Source organism: Equus asinus, chromosome 13, assembly GCF_041296235.1.
Source record: "Equus asinus isolate D_3611 breed Donkey chromosome 13, EquAss-T2T_v2, whole genome shotgun sequence".
Classification (NCBI taxonomy): domain Eukaryota; kingdom Metazoa; phylum Chordata; class Mammalia; order Perissodactyla; family Equidae; genus Equus; species Equus asinus.
The window spans coordinates 37792926-37815700 of record NC_091802.1 but is presented as its reverse complement, the minus strand read 5'-3'; the positions used below and the strand labels follow the sequence as shown (position 1 = coordinate 37815700).

Genomic DNA, 22775 nt, shown 5'->3' with positions numbered 1-22775 from the left:
GGAAAGTTTAGGTTAGACATGAAGAATAAATTAGTAATAATAGTTGGGCGGGAAAGATGTCCTGCAAAGCATAATCGCTATATTTGATAATTAATTAAATGAGATATTAGTAAGAATGATGTGAATTCATTAGAAGGGCTAGATTAGATAACTGAAGTGATTTTTTTCCCTAAGCTGTGACAATCTCTAGACCCAGCTATGTACTTGGGCATTCATAAATGTCTTGCAATGATGATAATGATCATTCGTAGAGAGGAGAGCTCATGATCCCAGTTAACCCTATGTTTTGTTGATTAAAACAAAATCTGGAGTATTATTATGAAAAAATATAATTGTAAAATTAACCACGACAACAATGATGTTTATCTTTCGGAGAGATCCATTAAAATATACTATCATAAATTATATCCTAACAGTTTATAGAAATGGGTCTACAAATTGGGTAAAGGTTTCTGTAAGTGAAAACTTTCCATGAAGGACTAACTCCTCTATAAATCTCAATTTTACAAGCCAGAGGAACTACTCTGTATAATCTTTCTTTCCCATTAGACCAGTGTATCTGGGCTTAAGTTACTTAGGGTCCAACATAAAAAAGGCTGTCACTCAAAGTCAGAAGGGCAGTCTAGAGCATAGTGTGACAAGGTTTATGAATTCAACAATCTTTCCGTAGCAGACAGTAATATTCTGGATTAACAAGTGCTTCAGCATCGTTTTAAACAGCATTATTAACATTTACTTTTTACTTGAAAAGTCTGAGTTCTATGATAGGCCAAAACAATTTATGGCTAGTAGAAAAACAAAGACCACCAAAGCGTGAAGAGTTGAATATATATATATATATATATATGTACACACACATACATATATAAGTTGTAACTTTATATTTATATAAATTAAGTATATGTATCTATATACTTGACACAAAAGTATTATGCTGAAATGAAATTCTTTCACATTTCAGTGAATATTAAACTTTGAAGTAGAAATGGTCAATGGCTTTGGAGCTTGAGGAAGGACAGTCTGGTGGTTAAAATTAAACCTGAGAATCCAGAACTCTAGAACTTGAGACACAATTGCCCTAAGTAAGGTGGCTACGCCCCGGGTGACTCAGTGTTCATCTGTAAGGCAGATCCTCCATTTAATTCTAATGCATTTATAGATTCTAAGAACAAGGTAATTAAGGGTGGTATAGAAGATTTTCTAATAAATAGCATGCAAAGATATACAACCCCTCTCTACCTCTGATTGACTAATATATCAATCCGATAAATATATTACACTAGCAACCAAAACACTGCATATCATTTTATCACCACCGTAATGACCACACAAACACCCTCAATACGCAGATACTAGAACTTTCGCATTACCATTAAAATTGTTGGCTAGTATAGAATTTAGAAAGAAACAAAGAATTACTTGAGGCAGTATGAAAAAACTTAATCTCATCTGCCAAGTCACTCACTTAAAAATCAACTATTTGCACTTAAAAATGGCCACTATTATTTCACTACTAATTATAGTGGAAGCTCAATAAATGTTTGACCTTTCAAAGAATGGGCTCTTGGTCACATTCCCAGTCTGGGAAAGACTTCTAAAAACACTTTGGCCACAGTGCAGCCCAAATATTATCTTGACTTTCTTCCAAAGTACTGCAAGTGCAACCACTTGTTTTCTTCTGCAAACTCTGTCCCCGATAACCAACACCTGATTATGTATCATGTACTTTGTTGTGGGGATGTCTAATCTTCTCTTTTCAACTAGATTATTTACTCACTAAGCAAAGGAGCCACATCTTATTCCTCTTTGTATCCTCCACACAGCCTCTAAACTCGTGATTGAATAAGGGCACTCAGCATAGGTATTCAATAACTAACTCTTCATGGGCAGTATATTAAAATCTATAACATGGACAAAAAGGCCAAAAACAGATAACTAATTAGTTCTATGTTAAATCAATTCAGGGATTTATTATATGTTATTCATAATTATAATTGTTAGCATTTAGGGAGCCCTTTGAAATTTTTTATATAAAGGGTACTGCTCCCAAATCATTCTGGGAAGAAGATAAGAACACACATAGGCCAGAGAGACACACGTGTCTGAAGAACTTAACTGAAACTTGCAAGAAATAGCCTAAGAACCACGATCAGGCCTCCTGCAAAGCTGTTTGGGTCTGCACTGAAAAGCATGCTGAGATCATGCAGGTGAGGGGAGGTATGCAGTGTGGGCCAAAGCAGGCCACCCCAGGGAGGCAGTCTTGGCTTCTGCACTGACTCTGTCTTGCTAGCAATAGGACCTAGGCACTTAGCCTCTTTAAAATTTAGTTTCCTCTTCAGTAAAACCGAGATAAGATTAGGTAATTATCAAGTCTCTTCCAGCTCTAAAATGCCATGATTTTATGTAAACACTTGGGTTAATTGGCAAGGAGTTTGTCCTAGTGAAAGAAGCATTATGGAAGACATCCAGCCATCAACACATGGGACAGTGCTCCACCGGGCACTGGACAGAAGGTTTGAGTTTAAACACGCGCCAACAGCCCAACATGTGGGGCTGAAGGATGAAAAATGGGTAGTTCATAGACAGATAATTGTTATTGTTTTTTTATTCTTCACAAAACATGTATAATCCTTGGTAATCATTTGTTTAAGTTATATAAATTACTGTCAACTTTGAAACCCAGTTTGTCATCTTCATCTGTGATTTATACCAGACTATATAAACGACATGATGTCTTAGATCTAATAAGACATTTATCTTCATGAAAGAGGCCACTGCGATCCTGAGTGACAGCTTACTTACCCTTATCACAGTTAACTCAACATCGAGGCCTTAATTTCTCCCAATGATCTGAAATCTGATGGATTCACCCGAAGCCAACAGAAACTTGTTCAGAAATCTGACATGCTCGTGAAAGCATGTGTTTTACAGTAGAATTCGTTCTTTGGTCCCCAAAACACAGACACAGAAACAAGTTTTGTGGTCTTCCATAGTGTGCAGTCTAAACACACACACACAACTTCCATTAAGGTTGACAGGAGTCATGTGCCTTTATTAAAGAAAAACATACCTGTGCAAAACAACGATGAAAGTGACTGAAGAATAGAAGGAAAATGAGATAAATGCTTGTTTGTAGGCATGTTTATAGATTTATATAGAGAGAGACTATGTTGAGTCACTTTCATTATCATAATATCATAGAATAAAAAGGAACTCAAAACTCTAAATATGTTCACATAGTTGATATAATTTTAAAAAATGCACATGGAGAGAGTAACGGGCTTGACCTCATCAGCTGTTTTTAGGCCGTTTCCTCTTTCTACCTATGAGGGCACCAGTGGCTGTGGCTGCAATAGGTTTCTAACATTCCAAGAGAAGCAGCCCTACAATATACGCATTTCACTCCAAAGTCTTCAGCAGGATTCACCTAAGACTCCCCTGATCAGTAAATGTTTACTAAATACAATGTTTACCGCGAATCCCTGCATCGTTAATTCACATTCACCTCAGTCAACATCGTAAGAAGTGCAGGTTCTTGATTCTGTGGGACAATATAAGTATACGCTAAAATCAGGACTTATACATTACACGCGGCAATGCTGGTCTCAAATTGGCTTGTGAACATTTTTTATTCTCCTTGAGAACAAAGTCTATGAGGGGGTGCCATGAGTAGACTTAGACGGCAAAACCAGCTTAATAAGTGGAAGTTCTAGGAATAGGATTTCAGCTCAATAAGAGGAAATCTTTTTAAACAATGAGAGCTCTTTATAAGTGTCTAATAATATGACCTTGAAAGTGTAAAACAAAACATGGAGAAATGGGTAAATCTACAACGGTAATTGGAGATTTTAATACAATCCTTTCAGCAGATAAAAGAAAAGCTAGGATATAAAACATTCGAAGAATACTATTTACAAGTATAAAAATAGAGTGTATTCAATAAGTACTTCGAGAGCGCACATAGGCATAAACTGATCATTAGTAGGCCACAAAAGAAGTCTCAATAAAGTGTAAAGAATCTAAATAATATGGCCTATGTTCTTTGACTATAATGTAATAAAATTAGAAGTTTACTAAAAGATTTAAAAATCCCTAGAAATGAAAACAAAACCAAAACAAAAATCAGGGGAAAAAAACACACAAAAATGCTTCTAAATGACATGTAGGTTAAAAAGGATGTCATAAAAGAAATTAGAAAGTACTTGGAACGGAAGTATAAACTATTATGAAAGTACATATCAAATTTTGCAGAATACAGTTCAAATAGCATTTAGAGGATAATTTTTAGCTTTGAATACATTTATTTTTTAGATGAACATTGTCTTCAGTGGAATAAAAGCAGTAAGGAGAATGAGAGGTTAAGCCCCTAAGAGTGGGTGTTTCAGAGGACAAGCATCCAGCCATTCAGAGCTCTTCAAAACGCAGCAGCTTTGGAATCTATTGGAATCCTACCCCACTCCCATGGATTGGATATGTCATCCTTGGCCAAGTCAATTAGTTTCTCTAAGCATCAATTTCTTTACCTGTAAAATGGGGATAACAGCATCTTCCTCTCTGAGCTGGTTTGAAAGTTAAATGAGATAATCCACAAAAAGCACTCAGCACAGAATAGTAAGTACCCAATAAATGGTTCCTGTTACTAGATGACTATCATTCCTTCCAAATTCCAGATTCCATGATTGCAACTTTGGCATAATGAAATTTAAGACAAACATGAATTTCAGCCACAAAAATCGAATCAGTAAATTAAACTTTCATTTTTATTTTGCAATACTAAAATAGTTTTGTTTAAAATATATTCTTCCTCCCATTAGGAAAGATATTAAAGTAATATCTTCTATCATTATTATAGAAATAAAATACACAATGATCAACAAAAGCTAGTCTATTGCTATTCATAATATTAAACCAAAACTGACTTTTATTTCAGAACGAAAATGAAAGCAGAGAAATATTTTTTAAAAGTGCTAAAAATAAAGCCATAAAAAACTGATTCTCTTTATTTTCAAAATATTCTATATGTTTTTCAATGTACCTTTTAGAAAAGGCATGGAGTTGAAAATGGCCACTACTGGTATTTTAACAGGTCTGCAATTTCTTTTTTTGTGTGAGGAAGATAGGCCCTGAGCTAACGTCTACTGCCAATCTTCCTCTTTTTGCTTGAGGAGGATTGTCGCGGAGCTAACATCTGTGCCCATCTTCCTCTATTGCAGTTTCTCTTAAATCAAGCAGCATATAATAAATTGATCAATAACAGGTTCTTCACTTATTCATTATTGTTCTTCTCCAAAGATGGTTACAGGTCTTTACTTTTCTAATTCTATTTTTCATTTTGCTGAAGAATAAGAACCTTCTCTAACCTTCAACATCCTGATGTAAAAAAAAAAACCTCTAAAAACATTCTTTCTCGTGTCTTCCCAGATATATCTGTCCAATATCCATTCATTCCCTTTTCTTTAATTAGAATGGAATAATACATAATAAATAATACATTATTACAGATTTTAGGTTTTGTCTCTTATAAAATACATTGTATTTTTCTTTTTCTTCCAGAAGGAGTCACTATACCCTGTTTACAGAACAATCACTTTCCCCAACTCAGCTTTCAAAAATGTATGTACACAGGGTTTCTCCCCTATACTAACGATCCACCAATCCGCTGTATATTTTGGACAATGAAAACAATCAGATCTTGAGCTTCCCAGTTGGCTGATTTTTGTGTAATTTTTGTATTTTGTGTTTCATACTCAATTTTTTTCTTCAATAAGGTAGAAACTATGCCTCCCTAGGTTTAGAAATCTAAATGTTACCACTTGTTAGCAAGCTTTCATTCCCAGTGGTGGGGCTATGCTCCTGTTTGCAGGTGTCTCTCCATAGAGTACAGCCTGCCGTTATCAGATTGAAGGCATTTACAAAGGAAAAGGAAAAGGAGCTGTGATTAGGTAGCAACACGCTCCCCCTTTTATGCATGGTTTAGCCTGTAACCTTGGTTTTCATTTTTTGCTGTGCACCTGGCTATGTTTCTATATTCTCCTGGATCTCTTTGTAGTTTTCACAAAAGCATGACCCAAACACGCCACGCACCATGGTTATTGCTTCTCATCACTGCAGTTATGGGTGGGTGGGTCAGACTACATGTCCTTTTATAATTGTACATTTAGGACACTGCTCTGGCTTGAGGTGAAAGGCAACAAAACTGAAATATTTTAACAGTGACCTTTCATTTTCTAACAAAGATAAAATTCCAAAAGTCTAAAATAATGTCACTACAAAGAAAATTAAACGATACCTTTTCTTCCTAAAGGACTGCCTCAGCTATCCCACCAGCAAACGAAGACAACGCCTTTCTATTTATTCGATTGTCTACTTATTAATAGTGTTTTCCCAGTGAGATGGTAAGCTCCATGAGGGCAGGTACATGTCTGACTTTTTACTGCGTATTTATGTACAGCTTAGCCGCATGCCTTCCTATTACCTTGTAATCTCTAAATAAGTATTTATTAAAATAATGAAGTAAGGCATCAAGTGTTACTGTTCTCTATAATGGTAAAATCTAGTTAAACAGGATACAAAGTTTACTTAGGATTTTAACATCTTTATAACCTTCTCTTTAATTTCACAGAAAAGGTACATATCTTTATTTTTCAGGGGAAGGGAACAAATATTTATTGCGCCCAGTATGCATCGGGCACTCAAGCACTGTGCTAGATTCGATGCTTTGCAGAAACTCATATTTAAACATTAACTCATCATCCTACAATCAAGATTTTAACACATAAACAAGTCTATTCCTACTTCTAACCATTGACTGTGCCACTTTGAGAATTCTTTTAACTTTTAGGGACAGAACTAAAAATAAAAATCTATTAAGTAAGAATTTAATACCACTAACATAGTTAACTCCTCTTTTACGGGGAACCACTATGGAACAAAGTTTCCACTTTGGAATTTTCCAGATAATAAGTTTACCTCTTTCGACGCTAATATTTTTTTAATTTCAACTATTTTTAATGAAAATATTTTTTAACATACTATGTTTATCCAAATGCCTAGAATTCCAATCCATCTATTTTGGATAACTCAGATAAGGATAGTGGTAAGGATAGCAGAGTGGTTAAGAGCAGAGGTTCTAGAACCAGACTACGTAGTGGACATCTGGCACTACTACTTGGACTCTCTGCGTGATCTTAGGGTAACTTCCCTGGGTCTTGGTTTCCTTATCTAAAAATTGACGCTAATCCTATAGCTATCTCTTAGGGCTGTTCTGAGGATTAAATGACAATATATGCAAAGTGCATGGAACACAGATGCAAGGCACAATCGTAGGTGCTCAATAAACACTAGCTAAAAAGTTTTACTTTATATTAAGGTACTTAGCTCTCAGGGGAGAGTTCGGGCCATTTCTCTCTACAATACAATATAGCCACAGGATGCTATGCTTTTGGAGTTCCTATATACATTTTGTTTTATTTATATATTTTTTTCTATATAGATTTTCTATTGTTTCCCTGTTTCTTCCTTCAATGTTATTTGTCAACTGATGCCCTTACAGTGCCCCTTCTTCTAGTCTGATGCTTCACTCTAACGTAATGAATAGAAATTTGTAAGAGGAGGAATTCCTGGTGAAGGCCTCCGGGGCTTTCCCAAGAAGAAGATACATGAGCGTTAACTCGGGACTCAGGAACATCTATTTCTACTCACAGGTCTTTCTGGCTTACCTATTGTGTTCTCAGCTGTGTTTGGGAAAATTGGAAATACCAAATAAGTGACCTATGGATTAATGAAGTACTATTGTTCCAATTCTGTCAAGCATTAGATTAATCAAAAACAAACAAAAGGTTGGTTTTTTAATGTTTTGCACTGTTAATTTTCTATAATTATTAATCAGCTACCAATGTAATTCTTAACTTTCAATCCAAACAATGTTTTTAGTGTAATACCTGAACAGGTAACATTATGGGTGTTACTAATTGGGCTAGTATACAAAGCTCAAGAGACATAAAATGTTTCTGTGTGACTGAATCCATAGTTCTGATGTGGAGGTTACCAATTTAATGAAAGGGAGAAAATATGAATCACCAAAAGGGCTAAGTGGTAAGAATTATGGATCAATTAAAAAGAGAAGGGAATATAGGGATTATAAACTCTTGGAAAATGCCAAAGTTGTAGGGAAATTTGGAAGAAAAATAAGTTAAAAGATTACAGACTAATACAGAGAAATAAGGAATAATTTACCAACTTTACTCCCAAACCCTAAGTGAATAATACTCTTCCCATTTAATATTAAGTTTAGTAGCATCTCTACCTTTTTCCCCCTCATTGGAAGGGGGCAAGAGAGACTTTGATAAGATAACCGAGTGCATCAGTGATGATCAAATCTTCTGTTCAAGTGGCCAGATGCGGGAAGAGGCACAATGAACCCCCACCCTTGGGATATCCGAGCCAAAAACTGGCAGCTACCAGGCCAAAATTTTTATATTCATGTATCTCAAAAATTCAATTCAAAATTTTTATATTCATCTATCTCAAAAATGTATATTTTGCATTCCATTCTATTATATACCAATGGTTTTTAATATAAAAATGTTTATAACAATTGAGTTATTTAACTCCCCCCAATCCCAAATCTTCAAGTAAAATTGATGCTCCAGGAAGATTTCCATTGTGGTTCGTGTGCTTTTCCCTTGAACAACACCAATATGGTCAGAGGTATGTGAGAAGTAAAAATGATATCTTATTATAATATGACAGGCTCAAAGGTTTCAACTAATCCACAATAAATCAATAATCCAATGATCACTAAATGAAAGTTGTAATTCTCATGCAACTCAGTGAAGCTAAAAAATCCAAAAGAATGGGGAAACCGGGCCCTGCAATCTTACAATGCCCTCTTAGCTTTTGAGCTACAGTTCTCATACAAAGATCAATAATGATGTCTTCCTGCTCCAGCACGGAATTAGTGTTTCCTTAAATATATTAACTTCAGAAGTATTGAATTATCCAGGGAGATCAGCACCACAATGAAACAAATATTTCTTTTTTGCAAACTAGTGATTACCAATACAGAGAGCCCTCTGAAGGATGCCTGATTCAAAATGACAAAGGCAAAGACACCAGGACAAAAAGTAACAAAGTATGGTGACCCAAAATCCAGAAAGAAGGTACTCACCCTCATCCTGATAATCTGACAAGAAAGGTGCATCCGATGTGAGAAAAGGACCATGAGTTCCACTGTGATTATCATCAGAGCTGTCCTGTCCAAGGTAATTTTCAGCTTGGTCTCCCCCTGAGGGACAAAAAAGAAAGAGGATAAGGTTATACTTTGGACATCTTTGTAAAGGTCTGTAGATTTCTTCTGGAATTCACAAAAGAGAAGAAGATATATCTTTTACTTGACGGACACGGCCACTATCCATTAACATATGAGAAACAGATAAGCAAGTTCAAGAACCAACTTACCTGGATGGGAAGTTTTCCACTCAACTAACTCTCTAACTAGAATTCAGAAACTGTTGGCTTAGAGTCAGGAGACTTCTGGCCACTGGAGAGAAACTTCTCCATCACACTTAAAACGGAAACATAGCTATATAAATATGTATTCATATATACTACGTCTCCATTAATTACAACCTTCACCCCAATGCCTCTTTCTCTTTATATGTGCAAATGAAATAGAATACACAAAGGGTTAACCTTCTATACATAATATAGCAAGGTCAGTGTTCTTTTCTTCTCTGAAAAGTAAAAGAATTAAAAATAGAGAGACCCTAGACTTTGCTAGATTCTATTCCAATTTAAATCACTACATGTTTTGCAATCATAAGAAAGCTCTCTCTTTATAATTCTAGTTTACGGCCTATGCAACCAACCTCTTAGGAATTCTAAAAGCCCTAAGAAGGTAATATTTGTTCTGTAAAATGGCTTTGATGAAAGGTAATGTATATACAATACTGAATTATGCAATTAAAACAATGCTAATCTCTTTTGGGTGTTTTCAACATACATTGGATGATATTTTGTAGAAGTGGCCCAGGCTATTATGACACTTTTAAAAGGTTGAGACAGAAGATGTTAGCTCATTCAGAAACTGGAAGAAAAGGCTCTGCATTGCAAATGGCTTTCTTTAAAATCCCCCAAACAGAGGGACAGTCTGCTGATAAAAGGACACCAACAGTTGCTCAGTGCATTTCACAAATATGAAAAGGGTATTTTCACCGAATTTAATATTATCTCAAACACTAATTTCCAAAGGAAATCGCCAATGCTAATCTCAGTAAACACTGTAGAGTTTTGGCCCTGGATTTCAACTAGGGAGCAGTGAAACCAAACAACCTACATAGAATCTGTATTGCCTCACTTTAAAGGTTTATTTCCTACAATTAAACTAGAAGGAGAGGGAGGGTATAAAATGATAAAAAGAGAATGGCTGTAGCCTTGACTTTCCATAAAATAGATGATCATATCTAGACTCTTCTACGAATGTTCAATGGTAGGTAGATGTCCAGAACCGAGTTGCACACTTGCAGATATAGGACTTTAGAAATAAAGTGTGGAGTTTATTGTGGAGAAGAAAAGTAAAATTAAAAAGAACACCTCACACAACAGTTGCTGTCCGGAGCCAGAAGAAATGCTCTCCTTCATTAGGTTACTGATGAGGGTACCGAGCTTACAGTTATGCTTAGGGAATCACTGTGAAATTTCCATTATGACTAGAAAAATTCTCAAACCCCAGACTGAGGGTTAAAGTACTCAAATTTTACATCACTGCAAATCCACCAAAACTGTGTTATCAACACAATCTAAATGGACTGCCTGACAGGTGACCTGAAAGTGAGCTGTGAGGTTAAAGGAATTTTTAAATTTTGAGCCAAACCAAAATCCACTTTAAAAAAAAGAAGTCGGTTTGGGTTGCCAAGCAAAACTTAACATTTGTAGGATTTACTGAACAATTATTCATCAACTGTCACTCTAGACTCAAAGTTTTCTGTTTGCTTCAGAAATCTTACACATCTACTCTTACCTATTCTAGCACTCCAGGCTATTTTCCTTTTTAATAAACAGATCAGGAGGGGCTGTTTTGTTGTTTTTTAATGAATTTTTATTCTGGAATAATTTTATATTTATTATAAGTACTAAAAAGACAGCACAGAGAATTCCTGGGCAGCCTTCATCCAGTTTCCCCCAGTGGCAACTTCTTACATAATTACAGTATATCTGTCAAAATCAAGAAATTAACATTGGTACATCTCTATTAATTAAACTACAGACTTTATTTGGATTTCATCAGTTTTTCCACTCATGTCCTTTTTCTGTTTCAGGATCCAATTCAATTGTATTTAGAGCTTCCATTTTTGAAGTCTCATCCAAAATACCTGCCTGGATTTGGCATTTTATTTACTAATTTCAGATGGAAAAGTCACTTCCACATGATTCCTACCCTTTTTGACCATAGCTACCCAGGGTGGGCGTTTAATAGCCACCCCTGTGCCAAATATAAGACCACACCTCCATAAAATAGACAACAACAAAGGTATATACCTCAAGGCAGCAAAAACAGAGCCTAGGTCAGTAGTAAAAATGGTTGTGGTGGGGGAAACATTTAAAATTATATTTTACACCCAAGCATAATTAGTTCCTGATGATGGAAATGTTGCTGTAAGTGTTTTTAGTGTCATATCAAGTGGCCCAACTCCCTTGGGCATACACAGAGAAAACATCTAACACTATATAAATAGACACTCCCGCGTAATTAAAATGATTACAACTACTCAAGATGCATGGGTGAAAAGTTTTATAGAAGAACCAGCAATTAATATGGTCATTTTGGATTTGTTTAAGTTTAGAACATCATTTTTCCTTAACATATAACTGCAAGTGACCTCCAGATTCATGTACAGCTCTGACAATCACAGTTCCAAGTAGCCACTACCGTAGTCCAGTGGGATCAGACATAAATGATCACAAACTATAGTGACAGACATTTCCACTCAGCAGCTCTGCAATTAGGGCTCAGAACTCCATCTGCTTAGAGTGGCTTTCTCACAAGCAAGACCCCTTGCCACTAGAGACGCACTTTGCCATTGTAACTCGCTCAGAATCAATATATTTCTATATAGATATATATTCTAACACACTATATCTCCATTAATCACATCCACTACTTCCAGTCCCTTCTCTTTGTATTTCTAAGCAAGATCTGGAGGAACTATTTCAAGGGTTCACCTGTTATTAGCTGGTAATTTGCTCCTCTATCCTAAGCGTCATAAGAATTGGGCGCTAGATACACTCCTTAGTATATTCAGTGGCAGGTTCTCCACTGAGCATCGTGCTGAGGGGCCTATAAGGGGGATGATTTCTCTACTGTTCTTTCTTGAGAGTCAAACCCAATTTCATTCATGCACCATAGAATGATAAGTTGGGAGTTTCTGAGGGTTGGGACAGAAAAATAAAGTAGCTTTGTGTCAGGTGTAAGGTAATTATTTGCTAGGGTTTCTGTGCTATTTGTTTTTATTCCCTGTGTTTTCATTAACAGTTAATGAGTTTTTCCCCCTTAATTCTGAGACAATAGCTTGGCCACTAGAAGTCGGCTTTTTCTGCCATGGATTCAACCAGCTGTTGCTGCTCCATAAACTTTATGGAGAAGTGAATTAAACTGCTAAAAACTTTCATTTCCTAATTCAATTCCAAATAAAACGGGGGGAAAAATGAACCATGATGATGTTCCCCTTGTAACTATCTTGACTCACAGCAAACCCATCGGATGCTGAACTTGCAGGTACTATTTAGGGACAAAAACAGGCCGTACTGACAATTTTACCAAAGAAATGAAAAAAGACAGAAAGCAGTTTAAGCATAAAAAATAGCACGAGAATAACAACAGATAAAACAAATATATGTTTGCTTGTTCACTATGTAAAGGCTGAATGGCTTTTTTATGTTAGTATAAAGTCATCGTCTTTGACTTCTCTTCTCATTAATTGAGAGCTATATTAGGAACACCATTCACATCTGCAACCAACTGTTTACACGGCATGGCTCAACACTTTCTAGGGCTTGCTATTACTTCACCAAGTGTCTTTGGCTAATATAAGGAAATTGAAATTAACATAAAATTGTATGCAATTTTTTGATTTTTGTTTCTATGGTTGCCGTTGGAAGGGAACACACAACTTCTGACACTATTTAATATTTAAAAACCCATGAGACGCACAGCTCCCTCTTTAAACTAATAAATCCTAAATAAAACGCTATAAATAAAGGTCCCTGATCCAAATCCAGTTAGTTTTCATGCTTGATAGCATTAATATTGCCAGATTTTCATGGACCAATTTAATAGTGATACAGTTCCCAAAGCTGAACTAAGGTCAGATTAGCAAAACTGTAGCTTATTATTCCTTGTTATAACCGTTCACCTAAGATATGGAATATAACACCAACTAAGGAAATACACTGGGTACATATGTGCCCATATATGTGAAACGTTACTCACATGTAAATGTATTATGGAGCACATTTGCAACACCGAAGCTGAAGTTCTGTCAACACTTCCATTATAAATTACATGCCATTTTGCACATACTCATGCATTAGAAAATGTATGGTGTTTCCCACAGAACATCTTAGAGGCTTCACCGATTTCTAAATATCCATTTGGATTTGCGTGGTTAGTTCTTGTGATTAATCCACATGTAGTGAAGGTCTCAAATTCTTCTCTGTTCTATCCAGTCTGACTTCCTGCCCATCTCTTTCTTTTCCCTCCTACATCCAGCCATAACTCAATGTATAAATACTCTTTTTTCCCCCCAAGGTCCTGGCAGTGAGTGTAATAGTACTGAATGTCATTACGTCTACAGAACAAATGATGGGCCAGGTAAAGAAAGTTTCCATTTATCATTCTTTTAAGAAGTTGCTCCAACTAGATCTTGAATGCATAAGAAATAAATTGCTCCTAAGACTAACTTTTTCAGCTTAGGATACTGTTTACTAATCATATAATCATGCTAAGAATAATGGGCGTCTTAAGAAGCTTTTGGGATATCATTTGCAGAGAGTAGCACAGTCTAAATGATCAGAGAGGGAATCAAATGGATTAGATGCTTATAGCACGATCACAACCACATCTGTGAATCCAACAACCAAAAAGGCAGCATAGCTTAGTAATAGTTCCAAAATGAACCACATCTGTCAGCGGTAGGTTGGACAGGAAGCTGCCTGTGGGAGCCAACTGGAAAGTTCTTTTTTTCCCTCTCCTTCAAGAAAACAGTCTTTTATGATGCAGTTTTTCATTTTGACCAGTAGGGTGGGCTGCAGCGTGTAGCATCGTCCTAGTTCTTAAAAAGGAAAAAAGAAAAAAAAGGGAGCCACGTGGGAACCCGTCTGCTCCCTCCCCTCCCCTCCCCCAGAAAATGCTGAGATTTTTAACCCTCCTTAGGTTTCACAAAAAGACATAACTCCTGGACATTAACAAACTGGAGGGCTGGCAGCAACAAATATAAACCAGATAATTGTATATGTGACAACACACACTTCGTAAAGCAAATTACAGCCTGTCAGCAATCATTCCAGCTTTACACCAACTCATTCCATCCACCGCTGTTATTGTTCAACTGGTGCTAAAACGAAACCTGCTGAGTTAGAATATTTTCAATAGTAATGAGGTTTTGACAGAATTCAAAACATGTAAACCTAGTTATTCGGTAGTATGTGGATAAATATACTGTAAAATGAATGCATGTGTCATATGGCAACCAGGCACTCACAACCTGGAATTATTGGTTCAGAGTTCTGTTTCCCTCGGACCACTGTATTCTCCTCAGTGTTTAATGCTTATTATGAAGCTATTCAACTGAATTTTCAACATGTATTAACTTCCAAGAGAAAGTCAGCTATAGCAATAGTAAAAATATAATAGTTTACTGAACTCTTACTGGGCACAGGCTCAGGGCCAAGGGTCTTTATGTACTATCTCATTTAACAGGATTATTTATTCAAAATAATCCTGTGATATATCATTATCCCAAAGACTCAGGTAAAGAAATGGAGACATAGAGATTAAATAACTTACCCAAAGTCACATAAGTGACACATATGTGGCAGAGCCAGGCTTTGACCCCACCTTGTCTGATTACTAAGCACTGGTTCTAGTCCACTGAGCTGTACGGTCTCCAAATCTGCATGCGTTATAAATTATGATCATTACTCAAATGCGAAGCACACTGAACGACAGCCAATGACTTGAATTTATGGCATGTGCTATTAATTAGGTTTTTTTTTTCCTTCGGTAAAATAAGTCTATAATCAAAAGTATAAATTATTATAAGTAGTAGTAACTAGTAGTCCCATTAGGTATGGAATCGCTAGACAAAACCAAACGTCGTCAACAATTTGGTCAAGAAGGAGCTGGTCACATTCAGGGGGTTAAATTTACTATAGTAGTGTTGTTGCAGCGATTTTTTTCTTAATATCACTTTTCAGCATGAATTCCATGCGTAAAAAATTTAACGCAACTACTTTGGATTTAGTCAGATCAACATATTAAATTTTTTTCCAGCACCTTCTGTGTGATTTTATTGGATCCTGGGTATTTTGACCCTGCTTCACAGAAAATGAGTCAACACATTCCACACCCAGAGAAAGCACTGACCTGGCTTAGTTAAAGAATGTCTTTCCTTTCTGGCACCATCATGCTTTAAGTCTCACAGTAAGAAAACGCTTTGAAAAATATATAAGGCCACATGAATGTAGTGATTTTATTACTCTTGGTTCACCTTGCTTTCTCTTCCCATCTTTTCCTTTCCTTTCTCCCAAATAACAAACAATAACCTTAGCGCCCGCCTGTAGTCCTGACGCAGTCTAGGATCTGCCACACCCCGATCAGTTTACCGACACTACTTCTTCTTGAGAGGAACTCTAAGGTCAGTTGGAGTGCAACATCTTCTGCTAAAGAAGAATGGGACTACATGATCTACAGGCTGTGGGTAGATAGAAGAAAAGTTTTACAAAAGTCTAAGAAGTCACTTTAAAACAACGTATGATAGAGAATGGATTGTGGGTAAGATTAGCAGGCCTGAATATGTGAAGCGGCTTTTAACACATGAAGAGAAGGTGAGTTTTCTTGTGAGTAATATAGACTTCTAACAGCACTAAAGCTGTAATGGCAAAAGGGTGACAAGATTTGGCCTCCCCGCACCCCATCCCACCCCAAACAGGGACTCCTGTTCCCGTATGAAAATAACATGCACGTAACAATATGTACGAAGCAACACCAGCAACAACCAAAACCTCTCACTATCAACAATTCTGTTCAATGTTCAGTCCCTGTTGGAACCAAAAGATTTCACATGGAAGAGTATCTCCCTATTTTTTAAATTTATCTTTCCTTCTTTATTAGGGGATCATTAACTCAAGGAAAGTGCACAAATCTTAAGGAGGGTAAGTGGTATTGCTTTTTAAGTTTAGGAAAATACCTTTTAGAAGTGAATTGTGATCAAGAACTTTTTCAGGCTGGCAAGTGTCTGCTGACAAGGACAGAGAGGTTCAAAGATTGGTTCTTCCACTCTTCGCCTCACAGGTCAGCAGTAACTGGAAGCTTTATTTTACACATCATATAAATCCCCTTGTCCTTTCCTATATTACTGATACTTCAGCCATCCTGGAAAACAGTAGCTATTAAACAAACTTCTGAGAGAATATGTGTTGTTGGTAAGCAGAGTGAAAAATTAATGCTTTATATTAAAATTGGGCTCAACCATCACATTATTTAGCCTCCAAATAGCAAACAAATTCACCGGGTTTCAAATCCAAGGGCCTAACCTACTTAAAAAAAAACTTTTAAGCAGAAAACTGAAAAACTTTGTATTAAAATTAACCACACATTTCTCTCAAAATTTTGCGTCTAGAACACAAAAATTCATTAGAGGAGGAATTCCTGAGGCAGATTAATTCTCCTGCCAAAATTCTCTGTTTAGAAACTGTACTCCTTGCCTGATTTTTTGTGTTGGTCCAGGGGTAATACTATCCAAGAGAAATAGTTTATAAGTCTTGTTTTCTCAACAAAATTCCCAAGGCTAGTCAAATAAAGTGGTCACTAATTTATCAATTACTTGATTTTCTTTGCCATCTATATAAAGACAAGGATCAGAAGTTCTACGAACTTTTAATCATCACATATGGAAAAATAAAAGTCTGAGGGGAAAAAGGTATTCTTTATCAGCTGCCATGGGTATTCTATGACACGATTTTATCACTTATTTTAAAATTCACTTTTCAGTGGTGAGTCAGCTCAACACATCCACATGCTGCTAGATCTCAAACACGAAACCACGGAGCTTCCTGCTACTTTATGCCACTGTCAGGGCCTCCCCAGAAATGCCTACGGAAAAATAAATCAATAACTAAAGGAGGAAAAACTTGAACAGATCAAAACTACCACATCATGATTCTACTTAGAAAGAGCGCACTATTGTGACAAATCAAGTTATTTTTTTTTAGAAGCTTCTTTATTAGATAAGAAAGGTAAGCATGTCCAGAGCAAAACTTTCAAACGTGACAAGAAGGCATATAATGAAAGCTCATCTTCCCTCCCTTCTCTTGGTTCCTCTTTCCAGAGGCAACCATTGTGAGGTTTCTTGAGCGTTCTAAGAATTCTCTATCTAAACATAACAAGTGTCCGTGTATGTGGTATATTTTTTTTGTTAACAAATGGTAGCATTTATCCTGTTCTCTAGCCTGCTTCTCCTCCTAATCATTTATTTTGGAGGTTGCCCCACATCAGCACATATAGATTTATCTCATTTTTCATTTTAACTAATTTTTACTTAAAGAAATACATGCATAGAGTGAAAATTCAAGTAGTAAAGAAAGATATAAATAATGAAGATACTCTCTTCCACTCATACCAATATCCCCCTCAACAGAGGTTACCACTGTTAACAGATTCATGTGTATCCTTCCAAAAATATTCTACATACAAATAAAAGGGCACATGCATGTGTGCTCTCACATGCATGCACACACGCACACACAGAAACAAACTGTATGCTGTTTGTCCAAATTGCCCTTTTCACATAACAATATGCCGTGGAGAGCTTTCCATGTTACACACATATACATATTATGTTCTCTCAACCTCTATGTAGCATTCCATTAAATGGATGTAATATAGTTTGTTTTGACTAATCCCTTATTGCTGGACATTTAGGCTGTTTAGAGTCTTTGCTATTCCAAACAATGTATAACGAACATCCTTGTACATAATATATTGTGTAGGGAATATAGAAGGCAGTAGCATCTGATTTTTTCTTTCACCTGCATGAAAGTCAGTTCTTCTTCTTATGTCTCAAGATCATCTACTCTAGGATAGAACATTTACAAAGGGCGTAAAAATCTCAGAAAACTTTAACGTGAAAAGAAAAAAAGTGGGTCTTTTTATTTAAAAAAATCTTACTCTCTTGGACAGTAGTTGCAAAACAGTGCATTAATTAAAAAATGCATTATTCCACTCAAAAAAAAAAAAAAACCCAAGCAGTAGATGTATGGGAAGTAAAATATTTGAAAATGTATCAAAGTCAGTAACTAACTTCAAAAACAATTTATGTGTACATCCACTTTCTACAGATTAATTTGTATAAAATGTAGCAAATAAAGAAAGTGGAGAAAGGCGTACAGGAAGTCAAGCCACAAAGGCAGCTGTCAAGACTGTTGATCCTAAAAGGCTGGGCAAAAGCCAAAGTCAGGAGGATTTGTCCTGTGTATATTACCCCCTATTAAATCCCCTAAAGACATGGAAAACATTCTGGAAGGTTTCTTTTTGGAAAGTAGTATGGGTCAGGATATTCTAGGTTCATAACCAACACTTGTGTTTATAAAATATTAGCATTCCAGGGATGGTGATAGAAAGATACTTAACAATAAATTACAAATATTGTAAATTCAGACTTTTTCTTACATTTGCGAACACGTCATAAATTTGGGCTGTGTTTCTTTGTATAAATTCTACTTACGACTGTGCTAAAACCTTTTGGCACAAACGCAAAGAGTATTTTCATAAATAAAACCTAGTAAAATCGCCATACACTCCATTAATTCAAAAACACTTCTCTTCAACTTCAAAGGGAAACCCTTCTCTCTTTCTTTTTTAGTGCAAAGATGGTGTTTCTTTGCTGCTTTAATGGTTTGCTTCTTGTAGTTGTCATAACTACATGCTCCAAGTATGTGATAGTAAGAGACGAGAAGTTAAGTGACATCCATGATTTGAGTCAACATGTCCTAGACGTTACCGAATAATAAGCTATAAATCGAACCTCTGAAGGATCTACTGATAAAAACTCTGCACGCAAATCCTTTAAATGCAAAATTCACAAACATATACATGGTGAGTTACATGGCCTTACGCCAGAGTTCAGCTGGAATGAGTGAATTTTATGGAAAGATATGTGAAATATATATTGTCTAAGTTCCATATAAGCATTTACTTGCATAGCTCTACTTTGAAACATAAAAATACTTGCTACCACTTTAGTTAGTGCCTAACAAGTGGCGAGCACTCCTCATGAGTTCATCATCTCATTATAACTCATTGCAACTCATAATAACTGTGAAGTAGATACCACGAGCAAGATTTTGTAGACGAGGAGGTTATGTCACTTGCTATAGCTCACAAAGCTTGTAAGTAGAGGGGCTGGGATTCGAATCCAGGTCTGATTTCAAAGCTTATGCTCTACCATCACAAAACATTGTTCGAAACAACAATTATTTTAAAAAGTTTACCATTCTATGTTTTTTATGTCCAGGATACAGACAGTATCTTATGCATTACTGTATTAGGTCTCATGACAGAATTAAAAGAATAGTGCCTTTTTTTTTTATTAATCTCAACCTGGATTTCTTTTTCTTTTCTCTTTGCATTATGGAGAATTATAAACACATACAAAAGTAGACAACACAGTGTTTTAAACCCCCATGAACACATCCAGCTTCAACAAGAGTCGATTTACGATCCATCTTGTTTCATCTACATCCCCATCCCATTTCTTTCTCCCCTTCCCATATTATTTTGAATAATATGTCAGACATCTACCACTCTATCTTTAAATATCACAGCGGACCTCTCTCTAAGATAAGGACTCTTTTTTTAAAAACATAAGCATAATACCATTGTCACACCTAAAAAATCAACAATAGTTTTTAAATGACATAAAATACCCAGTCAACGTTCAAATTTCTAATTCTCTCATAGACACCACTTTTTATAGTTTGTTTGACTCAGGACGCAAATAAGGTCCACACATTAGTTGACATGCCTTTTAAATCTCTTTTAATCTATAGTTAAGGTGGCTTTATAATAATATTTTCTTTTTTTTTTTTTTTTAAAGATTTTATTTTTTCCTTTTTCTCCCCAAAGCCCCCCGGTACATAGTTGTGTATTCTTTGTTGTGGGTTCTTCTAGTTGTGGCATGTGGGACGCTGCCTCAGCGTGGTCTGACGAGCAGTGCCATGTCCGCGCCCAGGATTCGAACCAACGAAACACTGGGCCGCCTGCAGCAGAGCGTGCGAACTTAACCACTCGGCCACGGGGCCAGCCCCTATAATAATATTTTCTTTACTCACTTTGCACAGGTTGCTTTTGACAAGCTGTATTGTTAGGGATCAATTTACTTTGACGAGGGATATAGGCTTGCCATTTCAAAATAAGATTTTTAAGATTCACACAGTAGAAAATTTTTCATACTGAAACATGTTGAATAATTTTTCCAGAAACTCTCCATATTACTTATGCAGATACTCAAATAAACTTTGAGCTGGCAGGAAATTTCACTTGCCCACATTTACCAGTATTACAAATATAATACAAGTGACCATTGGACAAAAAAAAATATGAGTTTGCTATATATATATTTACAATATCCCCATAGTCTTTCTTAAATTTTTATTTAAATATTGTGTCATTTGTTTTAGACTCTGGGTCCATGGTGGATAATTTTTGTAATATTCATAAAATGCTTTTATAGCAATAAATTTTGAATTATGAACATTATACTTTATAATTAAAATTTTGATTAAACTATAACTGTCAATAATGAACTCATTTCATAAAAGGGGAAACTAGGGCCAGCCTCAGGGGCCCAGAGCTTAAGTTTGGCATGCTCCGCTTTGGTGGCCCGGGAGCAGTTTCCAGGCATGGACCTATACCACTCATCTGTCAGTGGCCATGCTGTGGTGGCAGCTCACATACAAAAAGAGGAAAATTGGCAACGGATGTTAGCTCAGGGCAAATCTACCTCAGCAAAAACAAAAGAGTTGGGGGAGGAACTAAACAAAATGAAGGAAATCAGTTCACTCAATGCCATACAGTAATGTGGCATTACTAATATTGTTGTTTAGACATCTGATCAATACCATCTTCTAGATATCTGATTACTGACAAAGATTCCAATGAATTTTCTTTGTAACTTTGAGTGAAAAATTAAGTAGAAAAAAGTTCTTAAAGTAAGCAGGACTTGAATTATCAAAGGAATCCATGTTTTATTAAAAACTGAAAATAAAAAGGCTTTCCCATGTTCTCCAGTAATATTTGAGCTCATTAAAAGAGCCCTTTTATTTATGTCCCTTCTACATTAAAGCAATAAATTATTTGGATTATGTTTTATTTTCCCCATTTCATTCTTTTTTAATGAACAACCTTCAGGAAGTTGACAGTGGATCAATAAGAAAATTTGGGTGGAAATGTGAGGGAAAGAGTTACCATTAACACTGTCATAAAATTAAACCACATTTTTACTATTTACTTTGTCTAGGTACCATGCTGGGGCTTACCCATATGAGTACTAGTCATGATAATAACCCTGCAATGAGACAATAAAACACAGACGTGAAGAGCATGGGCTCTGGAACTACTATGCGTATGGGGTTTCTTGTTAGGGTGCTAAAAATGTGCTGAAATTAGAAAGTGGTGCAGTCACACTACTCAGTGACTATACTAAAAACCACTGACTTGTATACTTTAAAAGGGTGAATTTTATGATATGTGAATTATATAACAATAAAGCTGTTATAAAAAAAATGTATGCTACGGAGTCAGACTGACCAAGTTAGAATCCTTGAGGAGCACGACCTTGAACAATTATCTTAAGCGCCCTGTGCCTCGGTACCCAAATCTGTCAGATGGGTGTATTAACAGTACCTATTTCATAGGCTTCTCTGAGGGTTTAATAAGATAATGCACGCAAAGGCCTCAGCACAGCATGTGGCACATGTCCATTGTATAGATAAGGAAGCCGAGGTTGGAGAAATTAAGTAACTTGCTAAGTAACAGGATCTTTAGCTAAATGGTATAGGTGGGATTTGAACCCAAGTCTGTCAAGCCTCAACATCCATGCTCTTTCTACCAAGCCACGTTTCTTCTCCAGAACAGGAACAAGACTCTCCCTAATACTATTCAATGGACACTCTTCCACCATGTTAAACCTGGGACTGAATGGAAGGATGGATACAAAAACTTTGCTTGCGATCTTTCTCTACGCCTGGGCAGTCCGTTCTCCCGAGCATCTTTCTCTAAAGGTTGCCCTTCCAGAACACTGTACCGACTCATCACAGACTTCACCATAACCAGACGTGTAAATGTGTGCTGCGAAATGGATTTAGAAATAAGGGATTTTTTATAATTCAAGGCTACTTTCCTTCCAGTCACCAGACTCTAATGTAGTTCAAATATCCTGAAGAGCCCAAGTGCGTATTTAGGGAAATGCACAGTTAATAAAATTCATCCCATCAGCTTC

The 22775-nt window shown here is 36.2% G+C and overlaps 1 protein-coding gene across 1 annotated transcript in view; it reads right to left on the bottom strand.

The window, feature by feature from the left end:
• Nucleotides 1–22775, bottom strand: part of SKAP1 (src kinase associated phosphoprotein 1) — a 256565-nt gene that overhangs the window by 176578 nt on the left and 57212 nt on the right. Inside the window, exon 4 of the mRNA XM_044744416.2 lies at nucleotides 9170–9286. Coding sequence (XP_044600351.1) covers nucleotides 9170–9286 — 117 coding nt within the window. The remainder of the gene's footprint in view (nucleotides 1–9169; nucleotides 9287–22775) is intronic.